Source organism: Capra hircus, chromosome 19, assembly GCF_001704415.2.
Source record: "Capra hircus breed San Clemente chromosome 19, ASM170441v1, whole genome shotgun sequence".
NCBI lineage: Eukaryota > Metazoa > Chordata > Mammalia > Artiodactyla > Bovidae > Capra > Capra hircus.
This window is the reverse complement of record NC_030826.1, coordinates 44,092,719-44,117,666: the sequence shown is the minus strand read 5'-3', so window position 1 is coordinate 44,117,666 and position 24,948 is coordinate 44,092,719. Positions and strand designations below refer to the sequence as shown.

Sequence of the window (24,948 nt, the reverse complement as noted above, 5' to 3'; positions counted from 1 at the left end):
AGGGTAGTAAAGGGACTTGTGTTGAGTGTGGCTAAATCTCCTGCCTTCTCACCCAGCATGGGTGAAGACTGGAGCCCAGAAGGGAGTCAGGGGTGGAGCTACCAATTCACTGAAAGAACCAGAGTTGGGAGGTGAGAACAAGGGCCCAGACTCACATCTGGAGAGGCAGTGAGGGCTGGGGGCTGGGGCTGCTGAGGGAACCAGTGCCCGTGGTAGAGGGCAGAGGCTGGGGGAAGGCAGGGGACCCTGAGGTCAGCGGGAGCAGGGGAGCCAGTTTCCAACAAGATGGGGAAAAGGAAAAGGATGCCAATTTTGGTCATTATCAGGTTCTCCGAGGTGACCTTGGAAGGGACGATCCTAGTGGAGTGCTTCGGGTAGAGCCACCGCGGAGGTTTGGACGGGGCAGGAGGTTCGGGCACGGAGGCAGTGGCTGTAGACCGCAAGATGTAGCCAGAGAACAGAAGGGAGCTCTCTTTAAGCTGCTGAATCAATGCAAGTGAAGGGAGGGGAAGGAGGTGTGAACAGTGCCCGTGCCGGGGAGCCACCAAGGGGCTTGTGTCAAGCAGCACCTCGCTGTCCTGGCTCTGGACTCAGGTGGCCTGGGTTCCTCTCTCAGCTGACATCCTAGAAGCCGGAACAGAGACCTGGAGGCAGGGAGATGTAACGTTGGGGCTTGGCCTGGTAGCGATGGGATGTCCAGATGTCACATCAAGTTGTTGAAATGGGAGGGGAAGGCCATATAATTGGATGCGAGGTCCTGGGCAGACGGTGACAAGGGCGTCACGACCTGGTGTGTCTGTCTTTGAGTGAATAGCACATGAGGCTCTCAGAGGTCTGAGAAAGGGGTGGGGGAGCTCCCTACTCAAGTGGCAGTGTTGCGGGAAAGGCAGTGGGGGACGAGGCATGCCCCTGAGTTGTAGAAAAAGAGATGTACACATGAGGCCTGGAAAGAAGCTACTGTCTGGGCTCCAGGCAGAGAGGAGGACCTGGAGCCCTGGTTCGTTAGAGCAAAGGTGTTTTCCTTGGGAGTGGGTGGCAAGTGCGCCCCCTTCAGGCAACTACGAGGTGGGCAGCAGGGCCAGTGAGTGACTTGAGCAGACTGGACAGGCATACTCCCACCTCCCCTGAGCCCTCTGGAGCTAGGTCTGCAGAGGGCGGTGGCACGCTCTCCCACTTGCAGGTGGCAGCAGCTTGCTACCTCATTGTTCTGTCTGTATCTGCTGGGCTGTCAGCCTGCATGGGTCTCTGGAGGGCAGATCAAGGCCCTGAAGGGCAGATCAAGACACATCACACGCCAGCCCCATCTCTTTGCTGTTTGTTATTAATAAATTTATTTTACATCTTCTGAACCAAGATTAATTGTGAAACTTAACGGGATGGCATGAAAAGGCCAAACCTGATTTCTGTGAGCAATGTATACATAGCCGTTCTATTTCCACACTAACAACTCAGGTCCTCACCTGCATCTAGGCGCCACCCCCCCCTCCAACTTTCTTCCTCCAAAATGAGATACAGAATAGCACCAGGCTTCTGGGAGCTTCAACATTTAAAGAGACAAACACAAAGGCAGAGAAGGGTGAGAAGAACCACAGTACAAGATGTAATAATAAAAAAAAAGTGGCCAAAGAATCGATAGCAAACTCATCCCTGTCTCCAGATTAATGGCTCAGCTGAAAGAAGTGGGGGGAGGTCCTTGGGGAAGGAGGGGGATGCAGAAGTTGGCAGGTGAGCTACTGACCCTGGAACAGAACTCTGGGTGGGCAGCCGCCCCAGAGGGGGCTCAGGCCACGTCCTGGGCTCAGGGGAGGGTCAGTGCTAGGCCCCCAGTAAGTGTGACGGGAGGGAGCTTTGGAAATGGAGCAGCCGAGCCCCTCCTCTGCTTCATATGTTCCTGAGGATCTGTGTGCACCAGCGTGGGGGGCTGGGGGAGGGGACAACATGCAGGCATCTCAGAAAGTAGGAGAGCCACATGCTTGTGGGAAAGGAGGCTGGGGTGGGGGTGGGGAACACCGACAACTAACCCTCTTGGCTGAGCAAGTGCCTGCAGAGGGACAGGCCAGGGCGCTGCTGCTCTGGCTTCTCTGTGGGCCCTCCCTATGCCAACCTTACCCCTGCCTCCCGGCCTGAGCAGCTGGCCGCGCCTGCACGATCCATGGCTGGAGAGGGCAGCCCCCAGCCCTGAAGACTTGGTGGCCGGGAGGACTGGCTCCATCTAATGCACCTAGAGCTCAGCCATGATCGTCCAGGGCCAGACTCCGGGTCGGCTCCTCCTTGTGTGTCTGGTTGGCCTGGGCTGGGTGTGTACCCCTCAGCTGACATATAACTTGCCCTCAAGTTGGGAGTTGTCTGGCCCCAGAGCTGCATGCCCAGGGCTGGGCGGGGACTCATAGAAGTAGTTCTCTGTTGGCAGTGGGCTGGGGTTGGGAGTCAGGGGCCTGGAAGAGGCTGGGAGGTCCAGAACCATTGGGAGCAGCTGGTCCGCCTGCTGGCTGGCAGAGGGTGGCAGGGAAAGGCAGCCGGGCTCTCTGCAGGTCCTCCTGGGGGCTCCGTGCCTGCAGCTGAGGGCAGGTGGGCTGGCAGCTGGCCCGGAGCTGCTCAGCCTGCTGGGAGGCAGGGCCAGGGGCGGCACCCTCAGAACACTTAGGTCCTGGGGGCCTTCCTGCCCCAGGCCAGGGAGCCTGTGTGGCCCAGCACTCTGCCAATCTATTGGGGGGCCGCCTGGGAGGGTGAGGCAGGTCTCTCCCTGTGGGTGGTGCACAGGCTGGAGGGAGGCCAGAGACCTAGGCTCATAGCCTGGAAGGGGAAGGTGCTTGCTGCTGGTTGTCCTGATACCACAGGAGCTGGGGGTGCCACAGGGGCTGGGGGCTCTTGGGACAAAGAGTGAGGCTTGTGGCCAGGATGCACCTGGCCTCTTCTCAGCACTGCCACCGGGGAACTGAACCTTCCGCTTGTGGCCAAAATGAGGCAGCTCTGGGCCAGAGGAGAGTTCAGTAAGTCCTGAGCTGGTTAGGAGGCCCTGGTAAGCAGGGCTCCCAGAGCCTGAGGTCTCTAGGGGGTCCCCAAAGCTGTCAGCTGACCCCTTCAGCTCCCAGCAGCTCGCTATCGGTTCAGGAATCTTGCCCGCCTCCACAGGCTCTGCTGCTGCCTTCATGCCACTCACAGTCCCACCATGCTCGGTGGCACCTGGGGCCTGCTGATGACCGTCATTCCTCCTCCAGGGAGACGCTGCCCTGAGAGGGGAGGGCCAGTGGGGAGGCGGAGGCTCAGGACATAGAGGGTCACAGTCTGAAGCCAAGGAGCCTGGCTGCCTGTGGGGAGAGAAACACCAGTGGGTCACAGAGTTCAACTCCAGAGCAAGTGGGGGTCCTCCCGGGCTGGGGGCACAGTGGAGGCCCATATGGTGCTACCCTTCTGGGGTTTGGTGTTTAGAAAAGAGCTGCCATTCTGGGTCCCAGGTGAAAGGCCTGTTCTTGGCTCTGCGGTCCGTGGTCAGGGCTGGCCAGAGAACAGCTGGCTGCTCTGTTTAATAAGGCAGTCATGGAGGAGGCTGCCCTTTGGTGGCTAGAGAGAGCAGCACAGGTCCTGGCTGTCCACCCTGAGCCCAGGGAGGCTGCCTGCGGTGGAGACTTGGGGCTGCGGGAGATGAAGCCACAGCTCCTTGGTGGGCAGCGGGCGGTGGGTGCTCAGAGGGCCCTGGGATTCTGCCAAATCCTCTGCCATCCCTTCTGGGGTAAACTTCTAGAGAAGCAGGAAGACCCTGCTCTTCACCTACACAGGAAAGATCCAGGAATCCCCCACCCTACTTCTGGAAGGCCAGACAGGCACGTGACCAGACACATGGCAGGAGCAGAGCGGCAGCTGGATTGCTCCCCCTGCGCCCTGAGCTGTGCCGTTAGGAAGGGAGCTCTGGTTGGGGTCCATCCTGATCTGATGGGATGAAGCCCCAGATGGAGGCCTTCCCTTGACCGCCCCCTAAAGAAGAGAACAGAAGATGGCAGGAAAGAAAGGGAAGGAAGGAGTAAGAAAGGGACCACAGCCTGGTCTCTGCTGTCGCCAACCCGAGGGTTCCTCTCCACCTCGGGGCAGCAGCAGGAGAGCTGAGAAGGCGGTTGTGCCCGGCACCCATGGCAGGGTGGCACGGTGGTGCTTACCCGGGGAGGCTGGCCTGGAAGGGGGCGTCTGCAAAGCTGTGGCTCAGCTGGGCGATGATCCGATCGACTTCAGCGTACAGGTGGGCTTCCAGGGCAAAGCCCTGGTGCCGGGGGCTCTGGAGATGCTGCTCGGGGTGAGAGGAGGCGGGGGGGCGTTAGACTAGGCTGGGGCAGGGCACAAGCAGACCACCCAACCTCACCAGGGCGGAGAGACCATCTGGGAGCAGCCGTGTGGTGGGGAAGGAGCTCACCCTGTGCAGCTCCTCGAAGGCTTCTTGGCAGCACTCACAGTACCCTTTCCTCCTCCTGGGCACAGTGCAGGCAGCTGATCGCCGGCTTGGCTCCTGGTCCTTGGCCTCTCTGGGGAGAATACAGGGTGGGGGAAAGTGGTCACTGCTGGAGTCCTCAGAGCGAACTGCGGCCCTGTGGCCTGGAGTCCAGGCCAGTGGGGAAAGAGGGACCAAAATGGCCAGAGTAGGGCACAGGCTGGCCTGCCTACAGTTGGCACCACTTGTACAAGGGGGGCAGGAGAGGCAGCAAGGAAGGAGAGGCCTCTCTGTGAGTACCCCATCTTAGCTCCATCTTGATCCCACCCATACACCTCAAACCACAGGCAAGAATCCCTGACGATGTTCCAGCTCCGTGGGAATACCCAAACCCAGGGTCATTAGACCCACACGGCTGTACCTTCCCTGAGGACTTTCACATCTTTCTCAAGCCTGACTTCTTTGAATTGCAGTCCTGCATTTGAGTTTTGATTTGTTAACTGAAGTGTAGTTGATTTGCACTGTTGTGTTAGTTTCTGGTATGCAGCAAAGTGATTTAGTTCTTTTTTCTTTCTCATATTCTTTTCCATTATGGTTTATTACAGGATAGTGAATATGCTTCCCTGTGCTATCCAGTAGGACCTTCTTGTTTATTTTATATACAGTAGTTTGTATCTGTTGATCCTAACCTGTTAATCCTGATTTATCCTTCCTCCATCTGATATATCCATCTGATATAGCAAGGAAAAGTAAGAAAGCCTTCCTAAGTGATCAATGCAAAGAAATAGAGGAAAACAATAGAATGGGAAAGACTAGAGATCCCTACAAGAAAAGTAGATACCAAGGAAACACTTCATGCAAAAATGGGCACAACAAAGGACAGAAACGGTATGGACCTAAAAGAAGCAGAAGATATCAAGAAGAGATGGCAAGAATACACAGAAGAACTATACAAAAAATATCTTAATGACCCGGATAACCACAATTTTGTGATCACTCATCTAGAGCCAGACATCCTCAAGTGTGAAGTCAAGTGGGCCTTAGGAAGCATCACTAAGAATAAAGCTAGTGGAGGGGATGGAATTCCAGCTAAGCTATTTCAAATCCTAAAAGATGATGCTGTGAAAGTGCTGCACTCAATATGCCAGCAAATTTGGAAAACTCAGCAGTGGCCACAGGACTGGAAAAGGTCAGTTTTCATTCCAATCCCAGAGAAAGGCAATGGCAAAGAATGCTCAAACTACTGCACAATTGCACTCACCTCACAAGCTAGCAAAATAATGCTCAAAATTCTCCAAGCTAGGCTTCAACAGTACATGAACTGAGAACTTCCAGATGTTCAAGCTGGATTTAGAAAAGGCAGAGGAATCAGAGATCAAATTGCCAACATCTGTTGGATCATAGAAAAAGTAAAAGAAGTCCAGAAAAACATCTGCTTCATTGACTACGCCGAAGCCTTTGACTGTGTGGATCACAACAAACTGTGGAAAATTCTTAGAGAGATGGGAATACCAGACCACCTAACCTGCCTCCTGAGAAACCTGTATGCAGGTCAAGAAGCAACAGTTAGAACTGGACATGGAACAACGGACTGGTTCCAAATTGGGAAAGGAGTATATCAAGGGTGTATATTGTCACCCTGTTTGTACATCATGAGAAATGCTGGGCTGGATGAAGCACAAGCTGGAATCAAGATTCCAGGAGAAATATCAATAACCTCACATACACAGATGATACTACCCTTATGGCATAAAGTGAAGAGGAACTAAAGAGCCTCTTGATGAAAGTGAAAGAGGAGAATAAAAAAGCTGGCTTAAAACTCAACATTCAGAAAACTAAGATCATGGCATCTGGTCCCATCACTTTGTGGCAAATAGATGGAAACAGTGACAGACTTTATTTTCTTGGGCTCCAAAATCACTGCAGATGGTGACTGCAGCCATGAAATTAAATGCTTGCTCCTTGGAAGAAAAGCTATGACTAACCTGGACAGCATATTAAAAAGCAGAGACATTACTTTGCTGACAAGGATTTGTCTAGTCAAAGCTATGGTTTTTCCAGTAGTCATGTATGGATGTGAGAGCTGGACCATAAAGAAAGCTGAGTGCCGAAGAATTGATGCTTTTGAACTGGGGTGTTGGAGAAGGCTCTTGAGAGTCCCTTGGACTGCGAGGAGATCAAACCAGTCAATCCTGAAAGAAATCAGTCCTGAATATTCATTGGAAGGACTTGTGCTGAAGTTGAAGCTCCAATACTTTGGCCACCTGATACGAAGAACTGACTCATTGGAAAAGACCCTGATGCTGGGAAAGACTGAAGGCAAGAGAAGGGGACGACAGAGAATGCGATGGTTGGATGGTATCACCAACTTGATAGACATGAGTTTGAGCAAGCTCTGGGAGTGGGTGATGGATGGGGAAGCCTGGCGTGCTGCAGTCCATGGGGTCGCAAAGAGTCGGACAAGACTGAGCGACTGAACTGATCCCTCCTCCAACTGCTTTCCCCTTTGGTAACCATAAATTTGTTTTCTGTGTCTGTGAGTCTATTTTGTAAATAAATTCATTTGTATTATTTTTTAGATTCCACATATAAGTGACATCATATGATATCTCTCTTTCTCTGATTTGCTTCACTCATAATCTCTATTAAATCCACCCATGTTGCTACAAATGGCATTGTTTCAGTCTTGCTTATGGCTAAGCAGAGCAGAATTTCACTGTGTGTGTGTATACATATATATATGTATATATACACCACATCTTCTTTATCCATTTATGGACATTTAGGTTGGTTCCGTGTCTTGGCTATCGTAAATATTGCTGCTATGAACATTGAGGTGCAAGTATCTTTTTGAATTAGCATTTTCTCCAGATATATGCCTATGAGTGGGACTGCTGGGTCATATGGCAACTCTATTTTTAATTTTTTAAGGAAACTCCATAGTGTTTTCCACAGTGGCTACACCAATTTACATTCCCACCAGCAGCGTAGAAGGGTTTCCTTTCCTCCACATCCTCTCCAGCATTTATTATTTGTAGTCAGTCCTGCATTTTTAAACAGCCTGTGGGGTACTGGTATTTGACTGAGCAAATTCAGTGGGTCCAAACTATTCCCCTAAGGACTTTCTAAGTATGACACAAAACCCAGGAAATGGTAAAAAAGCTGATAAGTTCAATGACAAACAATTAAAAAAATATATATGCATGGTAGAAAATATAAGCAAACTCAAAAAAACACACCAGGAACTGAGGAGGGTATTTATAACTAATAACATAGCAAAGGGCTCCTTACAAATCAATAAGTGATCAATAACTGAACAGAAAAACTGGCAAAGGCTATGAAAAAGGTTCACACAAAAAGAGATTTAAAAAAAGAGAGAGTCATATGATCCAACATAGGAAAACATACTTAAGCTCATTCATAAAGAGAAAAATGAAAATTACATTACACTGAGATATGGTTTTTGATCTATCAGACTGGCTGAGGTCACAAGTCTGACAGCTCACTATCTTAGCCACGGGGATGGGAAAATGGGCTCTGGTCCACTGTGAGTGAAAGCGTACCCTGGCATTACCTCCATGAAAAGCAATTTGGCTGCACTTCTCAAAATTATAAATGTGGGCACCCTTTGACCTGGCATTTCCACTTTTAGGAATTTGTCCTGCAAATATATCTGAACAATCATAATTTACTCTGAACAAGACTATTCACCGCAAAAGACTGGAAATCATCCACGCGTATGTTAAATAAAATACGGTAAATCCATACCATGGAATACCCTGCAGTAATTAAAGGGAATGAAGACACTCTTCAGGTACTAATAGGAAATTAAGAAATATTCAGTGGGAAAAAAGCAAGATCCAGCACAGTGAATATCTTGCTACTCTTTGTGAGAAGAGAGAACAAAGGGTACACGATGTACTGTCCATAAACTCTCTCTGGAGAGACTCATGGTCTAGAGATTGGAGGATGGGCAAAGAATACAGACGTTTCACTCTAAACCCTTCATCTTCCCTTTATCAGCTCCTGTTCCATCCCCAGGCCTTCCCAGGCCAAGCACCCCACGCAGCCCCAGCCCAGGCAGCCGCTGGGCTGCCCCGCTTGTGTCCCTTGTATCTTCTGGGAAAGGGATGAAGGGCCCTTGGACTTCACCCTGGCGTGTTCTCGCCTTCCTCTGCTCTTTACTGCCACAGTCCCTTTCTGTTTTTCCTCCCATTCGCAATATTTCCTGACCCCTTAGCCCCTGTCTGCTGGTGGAAACCACAGGCCCTCCCTGGCACTGGGGACCCTCGGGCTAGACATCTGCCCTCTAGTCTCCTGGCCCGTACGTTAGAAAGGTCTGGGAAGGTGTCCAGGTCATCACCTGAACCGCATGCCTTCTGCACGTTGGTCAATGAAGGGTCCAAACTCACCTACCTGCAGAGTAGGAGTCCAAGCAGCTTACAAGTCACTTCAGGCCACACAGTGTGGCAGGCCCCCTAGACCCTCTGCCTGCTATGTTTAGCTTCAAAGGCCTCAAATGTGGATGTGTGCTGAAACCACGTGGGGAGCCTGGGAACACGGAGCTCTGGGGGCCTCCATCACCAGAGACTGTGATTCTGCAGGGGGGAGTCCAGGAACCTGCATTTTTAACGGGCCCCCAAGGAGAGTCCCTTAAGCTACAGTCCATGGGGCTGCAAAGAGTCAGACATGACTGAGCGACTTCACTTTCACAAGGAGACTCTAAGAAAGAGGTTCAGAAACCAGCCTCACGCCCTCTGGACACAAGTCAAGTTCTTCAGTACGGATGGAGAACACCAGATAAAGCGGATGAACACTCCCGGTGTCCCTCTTCTCTGGGCTAGGTTCCCAGAATAGACTTTGCCTAAGGAGCTAACACATGGCCATTCCCCAGGCTGACCAGCAAGGCCCCAGCGGGGAGGACTTTGACCTGGAACCAGCCCTTGTACTCAGGAACCAGAAAGACCCACCTGGTATGGTGTGAACTGCTTGGAGTCATCGGGGCCTCAAAAGGACTGGCGGCTTTGGGTCCCAGAAAAGAAATTTCAGGAAAGGATTTAAACTGAAGGTGGAAAGGACGAAACTTCCTGAAACACACAAAACTTCCATTTTGACTCCAGTGGGGAAGGGAAAAGGTGAGGAAGAGGGGCCAGCCCAACTCCTGAGAATTCCCACCTTAATAAAGCAGACTCTCACCTGCCCATCTTTTTTGGGCCATGTCGCATAGCATGTGGGATCTTAGTTCTTTGACCAGGGATCAAACTCGTGCCCCCTGTATTAGAAGCTTAGAATCTCAACCACCAGACCACCAGGGAAACCCCTCACTTGCCCAGCTTTTAAATACTAGAACAACACTCTTATCTGCCTTACTGGGTTAGATTAATATTTTAAATTAACACTCTTCCTGTCTACTTTCCAAGCCTATTTACAATCACTGCCTCCCCCCATATCCTGCAACCTCTGAGCTGAGCAGAATAACGGTGTTTTCATGTTTTATATCATAGAAGAGAAAACAAAGCCCTAAAGGTTCTGTGGCTTGCCCAAGGGCTCATGACCTATAAGCGGCCAAGTCCAGACGGGAAGCCACGTCTCCCAACTTCTGATCTAGTTCCTCCCACCTTTCCATTTTGTTTCTCGACTCTCAAGTGACCTCTGAGAACTCTAGCCTGGCAGAATCTAAATGCAAGGATGTTAAGACCAGATCAGTGATCTTCCTGTTCTATGAAGAGGAATATTTTTGCTATGGGCTGGGCCTTTGTACTATCTGAGGGGTGGTGCTCTGAATGGAAAAGAGAGGCGCAGTGAAGGTTCTGGGCAGTCAGACATGTACTGAGTCATTTGCTTTAAGTAGCTCACATTCAGGAGACTTTCGGAGCCAGATGTGGTGATCTGTGGGTACTTGGCAGCCCCTGACCACACCATGTTGGGGTGCAGTGGACGGTGCTCCAGGGGAAAGCAGGCCCTGGGTTCCAGGGGCAAATTGAGACCCTGCAGCCTCAGGAGGAAATTAACCAATGAGTCTTCTTGGGGATTTATCTGGCAGTCCAGTGGCTAGGACTCCCAGCTTCCACCACAGGGGGCCCAAGTTAGATTCCTGGTTGGGGAAGTAAAATCCCGCAGAGTGCATGGCACAGCCAAAATAAAAAGTCTTCTTGGATCCTGAAGGAGAAGGAGGCGCCCTTCACAGCCCTGGTACCCCGCCTTTCGCCCTCCTCCGTGTTATTTTGTTTCTGCTGAGGAGGTTGAAAAGTTGAGGCTGGTGCGGCTATGTTGGGTTTTGAAGAGTGCTTGCTTTAGAACAGCATGTAAGAAGGATCGAGAGAAGGCTCAGCTCCATGTGCAGAGACACTAAGGCCCTAGTGGTGTCTTGGCCACAGCGTTCCAGTCGTGACTGCTTGTACCCGGCTGGTTGTGAAGGGCGGACTGTGAAGGACATGCCCCCTCCCCCCACCCGCCTGGAAGGGGAGATGAGAGGGCCTCCTTCCAGCCCTGGATTCTTTCTACTGGCTTCTGAGCCACCAGCGCCAACTCTGTCTGGCGTGGTGAAGCATGGGCAGGCCTGCCAGGCTTCTGGGGCTGGGTCTTTCGGTGGCCAGCCCAAAGCTGAGGGACACAGAGCATTCTGACCCAGCAGTCTCTTCTGGGGACACCTGGGCTTTAAAAAAACTTCTGGGGTTAATTCTAGATGTTCACAGACTTTTAATCTGGTACTTACCAAAGAGTCAGTGACAACCCAGGTGGCTACCAGCTCATCAGGTTATCATTGATGTGACCCTCCTGCTAGGTAGGAAAGGGCCCTCACAGGGACAGACAGGGTAGAGGGGAGAGGGCCCCGGGCTGGATGTGGACTCTAGCCTCAGACTAAGACTTACTAGCAAAGTGGCTGTGTCCATGTCCCTTAATGTCTCTGACCTCAGTTCCCCCACTGGGAAGAGGATGGACTCTTCTCCACGGCTATGAGGAGATAACACATACCAGGAAATGGTTTTACACAGCAAACAGAAAGGCTTTGTCAAGTGTTGATACAAGGTGGTCTGACAAGGGAACCCCAATAGCACTGCAGAGATCCTCACTTTAGCAAAGACTATACCAGCACTAACACCAGCAATGATTTGGTATTGAGGGTCAGTGTACACATGGGGGAAATGGGGAGTCAAAGAGCCTGGATGCAACATCACAGACTCAAAAAAAGCAGAGCTTTGAAAGGAAGGAATTCAGGGACTTCCTTGGTGGTCCAGTGGCCAAGACTCTGAGCTCCCAGTGCAGGAAGCCCAGGTTCGATCCCTGGTCAGGGGACTGGATCCCACGTGCTGCAACTAAGACCTGGCACAGCCAAATAAATAAATATTAAAAAAAAATAATAAGGAAGGAATTCACATACAGGATTATTAACCTCTGATTAATGACTAAGAGCAGTGCCAGCTGGGCATGGCTCCTCTGATCTATATGAGACCTCCCCATGGCAGCCTGGGGCCCCTGAGTACCTCTCCTCCATGTAGGTCTGGTGGTCCACTCACCTGCTCTCATCTTCGACTTTGAGGAACGGTGCCTTCAGTCTGGCCACTGGAAGGAAGAGTGCGCCCGTCAGCCATCTGTCTGCCCTGGTGCAGAGCCTAAGCTCCTCCCGCAGGAAATGCTCAGAGAGACGAGGCTCTGCCAAAGCCCAAGAGGCTCTCAGAGCCAGAGCGCTCGCGGCCCCAAGGTGTGCCTTTCCTTTGGCTGAGTGAGGCCCCTGCTGCCATCTCCTCCAGCCTCTACCACCCTTGGGGGGAGAGGCTACAGGGTGCCCCAGAGTCCTAAATGCGCCCACCTTCAGCCTCCTGCATGTGGGTGCTGAAGGCTGTCAACCTTGAGAGTCAGGAACCTGGCTGGGTAAGAGAAACTCAGCCCCTGCTGGTTTCTGCTAAGAGCCTCAGCTCCTTCCAGACCTTAACTCCTGGTGTCTCAGAATCCCAAGGGGGCCTGAGGATGGTTCTCAGACAGAATCCTCCACGAGGAGCCTGGGGTTTTGGAGGGGAGGAACAGCAAGAAGGAGAACTGAAGAGTGTTTCGAAGTCTTGGCAGAAGGACAGTTAAAAAAAAAAAAAGTGAAATCTGGTTCTTGAAAAAAATAGGGCAAAGGGGTGCTGGGAAAACAGATTTGGAGTCAGTTAATCAAGAGATTTGTCCCTTACTAGCTGGCTATCTGCACAGTCTACAGATTCTCTGAGGCATTATAAACCCCTTCTGCCCTTCCATGACGCCCAAAAGTCCTGTCAAAGGGTGAGGCACTGAAAGGCTGGGCACAGCTAGCTGCCACCAAATCCCCAAGAGGCTGGCGCGTCTCAGCTCCCAGTGCCCGAGCAGAGGCAGCCTTTCTTCCTTAATTACTTTTTTGGGGTGACTCCTCGTCTTTCTAATTAACTGACACAGTGATTAAAATCAATTCTCCCACAGACTTCCTTGATTTGCAAGCGTAAGAGGTGCCAAGTGACTTTCCCTTTTAGTTCCCACTTGTGCATGAATAAATGCCACTAACAGAGCATCTTTGGGAGAAATATCCAGGGGGAGAAACTTTCCTGCTGTCCAAGAGGAGCCGGGAGCTGGGCCTGTCAATCTGCCTATTTGTCAGTTTCAGGGAGTTTGGCATTTCTGAAAGTAGTAGGCAGCTGTCAAACTGCCCACCGCAAACTGCTCCTGAATCAGAAAGAAAAGGATGCTGAACTTCCATCGATGCCCAGGAACAGCCAGAGGCTGCAGGAGCCAGAGTGACCACGGGGGGTCTTGGCTCTACAGAGAAGGCCCGGCCCAGCAGCCCTGGACTTGCTCACAGATGTCCCTCTCCCACTGCCCTCCTCTCTGAAGCTCGGGCCCTGGCAACAGGACGAGGCTGTACACAACCTGGACTTGCTTCCTGCCGCAGAAAAGTGAGCAGATGCTGCCACAGAGGGAGTCGTGGGGAAGCGTTTAGGGAGGGAGGGATGGCAATTAAATGAGGAAGAGCTCTTGCACTGACCTTTCCGTGTTCTTGACTCTGCTGGACATGTTCCCTGAATGGAAAGGAAAAATAGGTTAAGGATGTGAGGGAGCTGGGGGGGCGTCGAGGAACTGGGCCCGGTGAGCTGAGCTACTGCTCGTCTGCCCCACTTTAGCTTTCTGCCCACGGCTGGACCCTGAGCTGGAGCAGACCTGAGCACCATGCTCTTTGCATGGTGAGCTCTGTGCGTGAATCTCAAGGGCCCTGACTTTGTGCAGGGAATGCAGGGCAGAGCAAAGAGCAAGCAAGGGCTGGGGAGCACCCCCCACCACCGTGGGAACGGGGCTCGTGCCGCCCATGATGCTCAGGGTTCCCGCCTAATACCCTGGATGTGGCACAGATGAGACGGCAGCAGGTGACACACCTGACGCAGAGGAGGGGCTCACTGGCAGCAGCCCGTGCAATCTGGGCGCGGCTGGCATTCCAGGCCAGCGGACAGGATGAGGGTGAAGACAATGCCTTTTGGTTTTCAGTACCCTATCTTACACACCCTGACTGTGTTTGTCAAAACCGGCTTTCAGGCCAAGGTCAAACAAAGCTAATGTTACAAAGCAAATGAAACAAAATCTTTAAAAAATCAGCTAAAGAGTTGGGAGGGTGTGGATAGAATGAGAGATCCAGTGGCTACGTAACTGTCTGGGCCTCTGGGCCCAAGGGGGCCCAGATTCTCTTCCAGGCCACGCCACCAGGGCCAACACAGCCCAAAGAAGCCTTCAACAGGCCCTCCCCCATCAGCAGACTGCACCCAAAACTTGCCCCAAAAGAGTCCCAAGTAGCTACAAAAGAGATTATTAAGCGAACAAAGTAAAGTAATAACACCACACATTTGTGTAAAAGGGGGGAATTTTGATGCATTTGCTTGTAGATACTTGGGAGTTCTGGAAGGATATTTGCACAACTGTTCACACTGTTGACTTCAGGGAGGGAGCTTGGTGGTTGGGGAGCAGAAGTCAGAGGGGAAAGAGACTTTAAGTGTATGTGACCCCATGGACTGTAGCCCGTCGGGCTCCTCTGTCTATGGGATTTCCCAGGCAAGGATACTGCAGAGGGTTGCCATTTCCTCCTCCAGGGGATCATCCCATCCCAGGGGTCGAACTCTGGTCTCTTGCATTGCAGGCTGATTCTTTAATGCTTGTGCCATCAGGGAAGCCCTGTTTACATTACAGCAAAACCTTAAAGATGCCCAGACCAGAGTGGGTGGGGTGAGGGCTGGTGAGGCTGAGCGTTCCACCTGGTTTGGATGTGGTCCCTCTCCTGGGTGCCAGGCCCTGGACGGACTTGTAGAGCCTGATTCTTCCTTGAATTCAGGGCTGGGTGAAGACCCGGCAGCTTTAAATCAGCCTGGGCTCTCTTGAAGTAGTACACAGTTCTAACCCCAGCAAAAGAAGGAAAAGCCAAACAAGAATTTGGAATATGGCAGCTATTTCAAATGCCACCATCCCTTGCCACCACCCATGTAATCTGCAGGCTCGTTTCCAGACCAAGAACTATCCTCAGAATGGCAGCCTGGCCAGCAGGCCATGAGGACTTACCTGCAGGCAGTCCTTGGCCCCACACAGGTCTGCGGGCACCAGGGCTGAGCTGAGAGGCTGTGTTCCTCCCAACTTTCCCAGCAAGGCCAGGAGGAGGTGGCTGGGGCAGGTCATGGATTTACTAATGCTGTCACAGACTTTCCCGTTTCCCTTCGGTTTGGGAGGGGATGACCTACCTCTGGCTTCTTCAGCCCTTGTTTCTTCACATGTGGAGCATCAAGAGACAGTTGCTGCACCCGTATCAGCATTTCTGGGGAGGAAACAGAGGGCTGTGGCCAAAGGCTTCCTCTTCTCGTTTCCCCAGCGCAGTCCTGTGCTGGGGCCCGGGGGACTGAAGGTCCCACATGGCCTGGCTCACTGGATCACACCAGCCTTGTCTGCCACCTTCTGGCTACGTGTCATCTCTGCATCTGCTGATAATAAAAGCGCAGGGTCCTCTATCCCTGGAAAAGTACCTATGCTGGCTGCATGCTCCTTTGGAGCACTGAATACAAGTCTTGAACAGGAGGTGCCTGATAACCCATAAAGGGCTTTAAGGTGCTACTGAAAAGCAGTTTTGTGGGGGAGACCAAGTCATGGCATCTACTCAGTTATATCCTTAGGTGGGAGGCCCAGCAGAAGCTATACATGCTGGAGCTTCTGTAATACACAGAAAAGCAGGAAATTAGATCAAGTCAGAAATGGCTGGTTTTCCAGAGACGATGGAACCTCCCACCATCCCAGACCAGGACCTGCCCTGGCACAGCTCCCTGCCCCTCCGGCAGATCTCAGGCTGGATCTAGACCTGCCCCCTTTAATGGGTCAGAGAAAGCGCCAGACTCAAAGTGGAGCTGGGTGGGAGGGCTGGCCACTGCCAGCACATTCAAGACAACTGCTCTCATGTAAATGTATTACAGCCTGCACACAGGTGGTTATAATGTGTGGCAAACCCTAGAGGAAAGAAAGAACAGGAAATGTAGTTGAGCCAAACTAGGGGGGAATGTGGGCGTGATAAGACTGTGTGTAATTTACTCAATCTATTCTCTGAGGCTCAACTTCCTCATCTGTACAATGGGCAGAGACTGTGGTGAGGATTAAATGAGGTGCTTCCTAGCTCAGAGTAAATACCTGATAAGGGGTAATGGATATTAGGATCAGTTCTTATTCAATCCTGCTGAGGAAAGCTGGCACCAGGGTTAAAGGAAGCAGCCCTTCCCAGCACCTGTGCTCTGCTATTGCTGCGGCTGCTCTCCACCTCTGTGGACCAACACAGTAAGTGACTGATACATCTGGCTTCAGCCAGTACATGACTCAGACCCCTCTCACAGCCCAGGTTCCCAGGCAAAGTTGCCACCCTCCCCTTTGCGGCCCTGGGCAGGAAGGGTACCGTCCACGTGGAGAATCTGCACCCCCCAGGAGCGGGCGTTGCTCAGGAGGCTGCTGCTGTGCCCACTGCCGCCTCCGCTGCTGCTGCCCTGGAAAGACAAGCGGAGTCAGGCAGGAGGACGAGACCCCCCACCTGAGGCTCGACCACCTGGGGACAGGCTGGCCTGGCTTCTGGGAGCTCTGGGTCATCCATGTGCGGAGCTGTTGCGAGAAGGTGGGCAGGGGAGCAAGCACAGAGCCTGGAAAGTTGACTTCAAACCCTGGGAGGACCCTTTCCTCTGCACGGGCTGGCCACCTTGAGAGGGACGGATGGCTGATCTGGCTGGTGGCTCTGCTCTGGCCACCTTGGGACCAGGAAGGGACATGTGTGTTCATGCGAGCGGCTTGTCGGGAGAGCCTCTGTGAGGAACGCTCTGAGCCCACAGGAGGGACACAATAAACACTACCCTCTTCGTACACGAAGCTACGCTGGCCACACCACCCTCTGGCGTCACAGACCATGGCTGGGGCACCGCCTGATGGCACTTGAACCACTCCTCTGCAAGATCACACTAATCCCTCCTGCTGCCACTCGACTGTAATGGCCCTGAGTCCTCACAGAAGGGATAAAGAGCTACGTGCGAAAGACGCCCCACCGCATTTCTCCCAGGCTCCTAAGATCATGGAGTTAAAACCTGGCTCTTCCACCTCCAGCCCGGGTGACTGGACAGATGACTGAACTCCTCTGAGCCCCACTTCCTCGTCAGAAAGGAGGCAATCACGACAGTGCTACAAGTCTGGCCAGGCGTGCCTTTTGTGTCAGTGCTTCAGAACCTTCGGAGGCAGGGCTTATTCTCTCCCTGCGCCAGACACACGGGCCTCCAAGCCGGCCCCCTCGGCTCACCTGGTTTCTGATGGCCTTCTGCAGGAGCTCCTTCCCTCTGCTCATAGGCACCTGGCGGAAGAAAGGGGCGATGGGGAGCTGTGGAGACCACCTGCGCACAAACACACGTTTTCACAGGGGCTGGCCAGGACGCCTGGGAGTCATGTCCCTTGGAAAGCCGGGAGCAGGGACAGCTGAGCAGTGGCAGAAGTGAAAGCTGGGAGAACCTTCCAGAGATAAAGGTAAAGCCATCCTCAGGTTCGGGTCACTCACAGGGAGCTGCAGCCCAGGTGGCCTGGAGCCTGGGGAAGGGGCATTTTGAATTCACCCAAGGTCAAATGTTACAAAGGTCCCGGGACTCTCTTCTTCTTCTTTGTTATTTTTTTAGACCTCTCTTTAAAAGCTCATAGTTCCCAGCAGACAAGTGTCGGTCAATCCTAACAAGCCCTCTCTGGTTTATTCCCCTACTGTTTCTTTTTCTTACTTTTTAAAAAAATGTTTGCTTATTTTTGGCTGTGCTGGTCTTCCGTGCTGCACGTGGACTTTCTCTAGTTGTGGTAAGCAGGGGCTACTCGAGCTGTGGGGTGGGCTTCTCTTGTTGCAGAGTGCAAGCTCTAGAGCAAACAGATTCAGTAGCTGCGGTGCATGGGCTTAGTTGCCCCGTGGTATTTGGGATCTTCCTGGACCAGGGATCAAACCCATGTTCCCTGCAGTGGCAGGTGGATTCTTAACCACTGAACCACCAGGAAAGTCCTCCCCTACTGTTTCTGAATCTCAGACTCTGAAGTCCCAGGAAAAGTGAAAATTTATCACAGAAGGGAGGGCATCAGGACGGCATGTCGCTGAGGTGTGTGGATCCAGAGCTGTGATAAGATAGTTTCAGCCCCTGAATTCAAATGAGAGATTAAAATAAACCAGATGAAACTAAAACCAGAAACTGTTGAAGTGGGCTCACAAACGCCTACTTCCTTCGTTTACTAGACACACACTTCCCGCCCCAGGAGGTTCTTACTGGGTCCATGGCTTTCTGTGCGGGCCTGGCACGGCTGCCTTTTGGGTTGGCCACGGGCGGTGTGTCCACTGTGACCTCGCTGGGGCTGGGGCTGCCTCTGTGACTTGTCCTGCTGCTCTCGGCCTTCGCCTCCCTGCGGCTGGACACGATGTAACTTACTTCTTTGCTCAGAAAACCTTCAATTACCTGAAACCAGATCACAGAGGTGGCTGAAACCCAAAAGACAGAAGTAGAATCATCAATAATGACAGGTTAAGGAAGGAAATCAGGTCGGCTCACAGAAGCCCCAGAATCAACGTCCTTAAATAGACCAGATGCAATCCTGTGCTGGGCCCCCGAGAAGACATCATCCCAAAATATAATAAGGTTTATGTGCAGGACAGAGGTTCTTGACTCCAGAACTGTAGCTCCTCCCAGCAGAACCTTGAGGGCTCTGAGTATCTGACTGGTTAGGGTTTGCCCAGAGTGAGGGCACACTGATGGGACTGGAGGATCGAGAGCTTGGCTAAGTCGTGATTTTGCTGTGAAGATACACCGGGCCATCCAGAGGCTGCATCTGGCATCTTGACCACACTACCAAGAGGAGCCTGAAATAAAATTGGGTTCTGGATATTACTCAGCTGCCTAAGTATCCGCTCATCTTACCTGCAAGCCCTTTATGACACTGAGAGGGTCTGACTCATCCTAAGAAACCCCAAACAGTGCTGGAAACACAATGACACAACTCATGTCTGGGGGAAGTAGAAAAGATGGAAATAAGCAGTAGTGAGCTGGCAAATGCTTAATGCCGGACTCTTGGGGTGAAAGGGAAAAAAAAAAAAAAACCCTGCTTTGTAGTGTTTGCTGGTTTCTGTGGGGTAAAATACTACTGGGGCTGATTTCAAGGTAGCCATATGACACCCCTGAATGTGGGACTGGAAAGAGATGTTAACAATCGGTTCTCATGAGCCAGGACCAGCCAGCTCCAGCACACCTGTGAAAGGAAGGATGGATGACCTCTCTGAAGGGTAACTGGAGAAGCCTGGCACTTAGGTTTAAAAAAGAAGTTGAGGTCCCTCAAAAAGCTAAACATGGATTACCACGTGACCCAGCAATTCCTCTCTAAGGTATACATCTGACAGAATTGAAAGCAGGGACTCGAATGGACACTTGTCCACCCATGTTCACAGCAGCATTATTCATAATAGCTAAAAAGCAGAAACAAACTGAATGTCCATTAACGTCTGAATGGATAAGCAAAATGTGGTCTGTCCATACAGTGGAGCACGATTCAGTCATGAGAGAGAAAGGAAACTCTGATCTACTCTACAGCAGGGGTGAGCCTTGAAACCTTTACCTTAAAGTGTAACAAACCAGAAAGAAAGGGCCCAACATCAGTGATCCCACTGATACGACGTATCTAGAATGGGCAAATTCAGAAACATACTGTAGATGTGAATTCTGGGGAGGTAAGGGGAGGTGAAATGGGAAGTTCTTGCTTAAAGGTTACAGAGCTTCTGTTTGGGGTGATAAAAGTTTGGGAAACAGAGAGTGATGGTTATACAACAGGGTGAATGTAATTAATGTCCATGAATTTAAAAATAATTAATTTACAGGGACTTCTCTGGTAGTCCAGTGATTAAGAATCCACCTTCCAATGCAGGGGACATGGGTTCCATCTCTGGTTGGGGAACTAAGTCCACACGCTGCAATTACTGAGCCTATGTGCCACAATAAAGACCCATGGCAGCCAAAATTAAAAAAAAAAATAAAATAAAACTTTTTTTAAATTAAGAAGAATGAACCATAAATTACAAAGGCACATTTTGTCATATAAGTTTTATCACAATTTTAAAAAATCTTTAAAGCGATAGGTTGAAGAAGTATGTCTGTCTACCTTCTGTAATATGGCAAAAAGATAAATGGCCACACATTTCCCTTATCCCAACAAGTCCACTCCTTAGCAATGCCACTCTGCTGTTCCAGTTCTCCAGAATTCTAGAATGAACAGAAATTACTTTTCTAATTAGGAAAAAAAAATTATCTTTACTTTTAAAAAAGGTTTACATTTCCGCTGCTTTGGAAAATGCAGTGGTACCTCTGAAAATACCTGGAAGTCACAGGCAGAACCCCTCTCCAGCTCCTGCCCTTTAATCCATGAAGGCACATGGCCCCACAGGGGAGAGAAGCAGGTTACCTACCCCACCCAGCTGCTGAATGGCCCCTGTCAAAAACTGGAGGTTCTTGCCGGCAGGCAGATCCAAGTAGAAGGATTTTCCAGAAAAGGGCTGCCTCCTGGCATCTGGTGAGCTCCTCTGGCATTTTCCCAGACAACTGGAAACTCCAAGCTGAGCTCCTAGAAAACAACAATAAAGGGGAAGACAGTGAAAAGCGTGAGGTAAGAGACAGCCAGGAGCCTTCACGGCCGACAGCCCCTGTGTGGTGCCTGGCCAGGCCCTGGGTGCCAAGGTGGACACGAGACTCCTGTTCCTGCCCTTGGGAAGCCCAGGTGCAGAGAAACCCAATCCTCATACATGGATGTTGGGAATGTAAAATGGCGCAGCCACTTTAGGCAAGAGTGCAGCTGTTTCTCAAAAGGTTAAGCATAGAGTTAACATAAGACTCAGCAATCCGATTCCTAGGCATACTCCCAGGAGAAACGAAAACATATATCCAGATAAAGTCCATAGCAGCATTATTCATTGTAGCCCCAAAGTGGAAACGATTCAAATGTGAATAAAACAGTAAGCAAAATGCAATATATTCATATGATGGAATACTATTTGGCAATAAAAACCAATGAACTATAAGGACTTCCCTGGTAGTCCATTAATTAAGAGTCTGCCTGCCAATGCAAGGGACACCAGTTCAATCCCTGGTTGGGGAACTAAGATCCTACATGCCATAGGGATCCAGTGGCAGCCAAATTAATTAATTAATGAAAAAAGTGAAAGTGAAAGTCACTCAGTCGTGTCCGACTCTTTGCAACCCCATGGACTATACAGTCCATGGAATTGTCCAGCCTAGAATACTGGAGTGGGTAGCCTATCCCTTATCCAGTGGATCTTCCCAACCCAAGAATCGAACCAGGGTCTCCTGTATTGCAGGCAGATTCTTTACCAAAGCTATCAGGGAAGCCCTGATAGCTGCACTCAATATGCCAGCAAATTCGGAAAACTCAGCGGTGGCCACAGGACTGGAAAAGGTCAGTGTTCATCCCAAAGAAAGGCAATGCCAAAGAATGTTCAAACTATTGCACAACTGCACTCATCTCACACACTAACAAAGTAATGCTCAAAATTCTCCAAGCCAGGCTTCAACAGTATGTGAACCGAGAACTTTCAGATGTTCAAGCTGGATTTAGAAAAGGCAGAGATCAAATTGCCAACATCCATTGGATCATAGAAAAAGCAAGAGAATTTCAGAAAAACATCTACTACTCCTTCATTGACTCTGTGGATCACAACAAACTGTGGAAAATCCTTAAAGAGATGGGAATATCAGACCACCTGACCTGCCTCCTGAGAAATCTGTATGCAGGTCAAGAAGCAACAGTTAAGACCAGACATGGAACAATGGACTGGTTCCAAATTGGGAAAGGAGTGCGTCAAGGCTGTATATTGTTACCCTGCTTATTTAACTTATATGCAGAGTATATCATGAGAAATGCTGGGCTGGATGAAGCACAAGCTGGAATCAAGATGGCAGGGAGAGATATCAATAACCTCAGGTATGCAGATGATACCACTCTTATGGCAGAAAACGAAGAACTAGAAAGACTCTTGATGAGAGTGAAAGAGGAGAATGAAAAAGCTGGCTTAAAACTCAACATTCAGAAAACTAAGGTCATGGCATCTGGTCCCATCACTTTGTGGCAAATAGATGGAAACAGTGACAGACTTTATTTTCTTGGGCTCCAAAATCACTGCAGATGGTGACTGCAGCCATGAAATTAAATGCTTGCTTCTTGGAAGAAAAGCTATGACTAACCTGGACAGCATATTAAAAAGCAGAGACATTACTTTGCTGACAAGGATTTGTCTAGTCAAAGCTATGGTTTTTCCAGTAGTCATGTATGGATGTGAGAGCTGGACCATAAAGAAAGCTGAGTGCCGAAGAATTGATGCTTTTGAACTGGGGTGTTGGAGAAGGCTCTTGAGAGTCCCTTGGACTGCGAGGAGATCAAACCAGTCAATCCTGAAAGAAATCAGTCCTGAATATTCATTGGAAGGACTTGTGCTGAATTTGAAGCTCCAATACTTTGGCCACCTGATACAAAGAACTGACTCATTGGAAAAGACCCTGATGCTCGGAAAGATTGAACGCAGGAGGAGAAGGGGACAACAGAGGATGAGATGGTTGGATGGTATCACCAACTTGATGGACATGAGTTTGAGCAAGGTCCGGGAGTGGGTGATGGACAGGGAAGCCTGGCGTGCTGCAGTCCATGGGGTCGAAAAGAGTCAGACGCAACTGAACTGAACTGAACGAAAAAAAAAATCTCTTCCCCAAATAGTTCCTGGTGAAGTCAGAGGCGGACCCAAAGGAGAGAGTAAAGAAGAATATGAGCCTGATAAAAGTAAGAGGACAGATACTGACTGCGGTTGCTTCTCTTGTTGCGGAGCACGGGCCCGAGGGCGTGTGGACTTCAACAGATGCGGCACACAGGCTCAATAGTTGCGGTTTCCAGGCTCCGGGGCACAGGCTCAATAGCTGTGCGGCACAGACTTAGTTGCTCCGAGGCGTGTGAGATCTTCCCAGATCAGGGATCGAACTTGTGTCTCCTGCATTGGCAGGTGGATTCTTTACCATGGAGCCACCAGGGAAGCCCCTGGACCTGATATTTTTAAAAATTTTCTAAAACTCTTTGATTCTATAAATTCCTGCAACTCTATCTACCATCCAGTCAGGCTTTTAATTGGACCTCCTCAGTTAAATCCTGCTTGCCCTGACGAGATACTATTTTTCTTTTTCTGAGTTACAAATTACTTATTATCTGTCCTTGTAGTATTTTCAGCTTCATATTCTTGTTTACTCACTCCTTTGGGTTTCCATTAGACCAAAAACTACTTGGGGAAGAGATTTTTTTTTTTTTTAATTTGGCTGCACTGGGTCTTGGTTTCGTCAGGTGGGATCTTTAGCTGTGGCAGGTGGGATCTAGTTCCCTGAGCACTGATTGAACCCAGGCCCCCTGCATTGGGAGCTTGGAGTATTAGCCACGGCACCACCAAGGAAGTCCCTGGGAAGAGATGTTTGACTTACTTGTGATTACCATTCCCATAATGCTTAAACTAGATCCTGCTTTCCCATCCTCAGCTAGCATCTAACCTTCCAGCATTCACCCTCTGGTCCTGTAAACCTCCCTTTTCCTGAAAGTCCTAGGTAGTTAGAGACCGAAAACTGGAAAGTCCGCTGGGCATTTAACAGAAAAGGCCTTTGTTCTGAGCCCTCCCTCCATCTCTCACTAGCTGTGCAACCCTGAGAAAGTCCCAGTAACCTTACCTGGGATGTCTCAGTCTCTACTTCCTCGCTTCTGAAATAGTGCTAACAATAAACACCCACTCTCATGGGCAGCCCATATGGGATACGTAAACTATCATAAATGGTGTCAGGTAATGGTATTTAGGAGCTATTCAAATACTTAATAAGCACTCAGGATGGAGACTGGCCAGAAACATCTGATCCAGGCATACCAGCTGGATGTCAGGCCAGGGCATTATTCTCACTGTAGCCATCCTGGGTCCCTCCCTAAGGCCATCTTCTCCAGAAGGTGAGCCATGTGGGGTCATAGCTCCGCAACCTGGGACTGAACTGGTAACCCCTGCATTGGGAGGTGAATTCTAAACCATTGGACCGCCAGGGAAGGTCCTCTTTTTCCTTTTATTGAGCAGTCTAACTGACATACAACATTATATTAGTTCCAGGGGATACAACATAATGATTCAATATTTGTATAGAAGGCTTTCTTGGAGAAAGCCCTTTTGACATTCACACAGGCCTACAACTTTCTCCACAGGACCTAATCCTAGGGAAATCTCTGAAGAAAGAAGGAATTAGATGGGATGAATGGCAGAGCCAGACACTGGCATGCGAGTGTGGGCGGCGCTGCGCTGGGTGAACAGCAAGCCGAGAGCGGAAGAGTGCCAGGACTCGCAGGAGGGCGAGACTGGAGAATGGCTTCTGGTTGTGCTCAGTGGGCCCCTGCTTGCCTGTAGCCAGTGCCAGGTAAGCAGTCTAGCACCAACCAGAGACAGCAGGGTAACATCAGGGCAGTGGTGGAGTGTGAGTGTGAGTGTGTGTGTGTGAAGCAGTTAACAAAAGGTCAGGGTCAAGGGGAGTTGTGAAGTCAAGGAGGTCAGTGAGCTGGCTGGCACAAAGGAGCTTCCCTCCCTCCTTACTATTCATTTGGTGAATCAGGAAATTACAACTCAAGGAAAAGAGCAGCTCTTGCAAATGAGCGGTACAAGGCAACACGTGTATTAGAGGGGGGTGGTGACTGAGACACTGGAACCAGGGGCTTCCCACCTTAGGGCGGTTTTCCTCTTCTAACCAAACCCCAACCCCTGAACTCAAAGGAGGAGCATAACATAGAACCTAAGCTTTTGCATCTTCCTTCCAGGAGCACATTATCAGTTAGAGTGGCTAGCAGTCTCAAGGGAACATTAGCTTCTAAGAAAATATGAGGCAACCGAAGAGCAAGTACTATAAAAGAAGCTTTCTCTGGCATAGATGTCCTTCTGTCATAGGTAATGGACCAGACAGAAG

General features: G+C 50.4%; 1 protein-coding gene across 1 annotated transcript in view; it reads right to left on the bottom strand.

Moving 5' to 3' along the window:
• DBF4B (DBF4 zinc finger B) overlaps positions 1,308 to 24,948 on the bottom strand; it is a gene marked incomplete at its 5' end in the record, with an annotated part of 28,579 nt that continues 4,938 nt past the window's right edge. The window contains 11 exons of the mRNA XM_018064012.1: positions 1,308 to 3,308; positions 4,152 to 4,276; positions 4,403 to 4,511; positions 9,388 to 9,504; positions 11,935 to 11,980; positions 13,413 to 13,446; positions 15,142 to 15,215; positions 16,332 to 16,419; positions 17,214 to 17,264; positions 18,205 to 18,390; positions 20,385 to 20,539. Of these exons, the coding sequence (XP_017919501.1) occupies positions 2,309 to 3,308; positions 4,152 to 4,276; positions 4,403 to 4,511; positions 9,388 to 9,504; positions 11,935 to 11,980; positions 13,413 to 13,446; positions 15,142 to 15,215; positions 16,332 to 16,419; positions 17,214 to 17,264; positions 18,205 to 18,390; positions 20,385 to 20,539 (1,985 nt within the window). The remainder of the gene's footprint in view (positions 3,309 to 4,151; positions 4,277 to 4,402; positions 4,512 to 9,387; positions 9,505 to 11,934; positions 11,981 to 13,412; positions 13,447 to 15,141; positions 15,216 to 16,331; positions 16,420 to 17,213; positions 17,265 to 18,204; positions 18,391 to 20,384; positions 20,540 to 24,948) is intronic.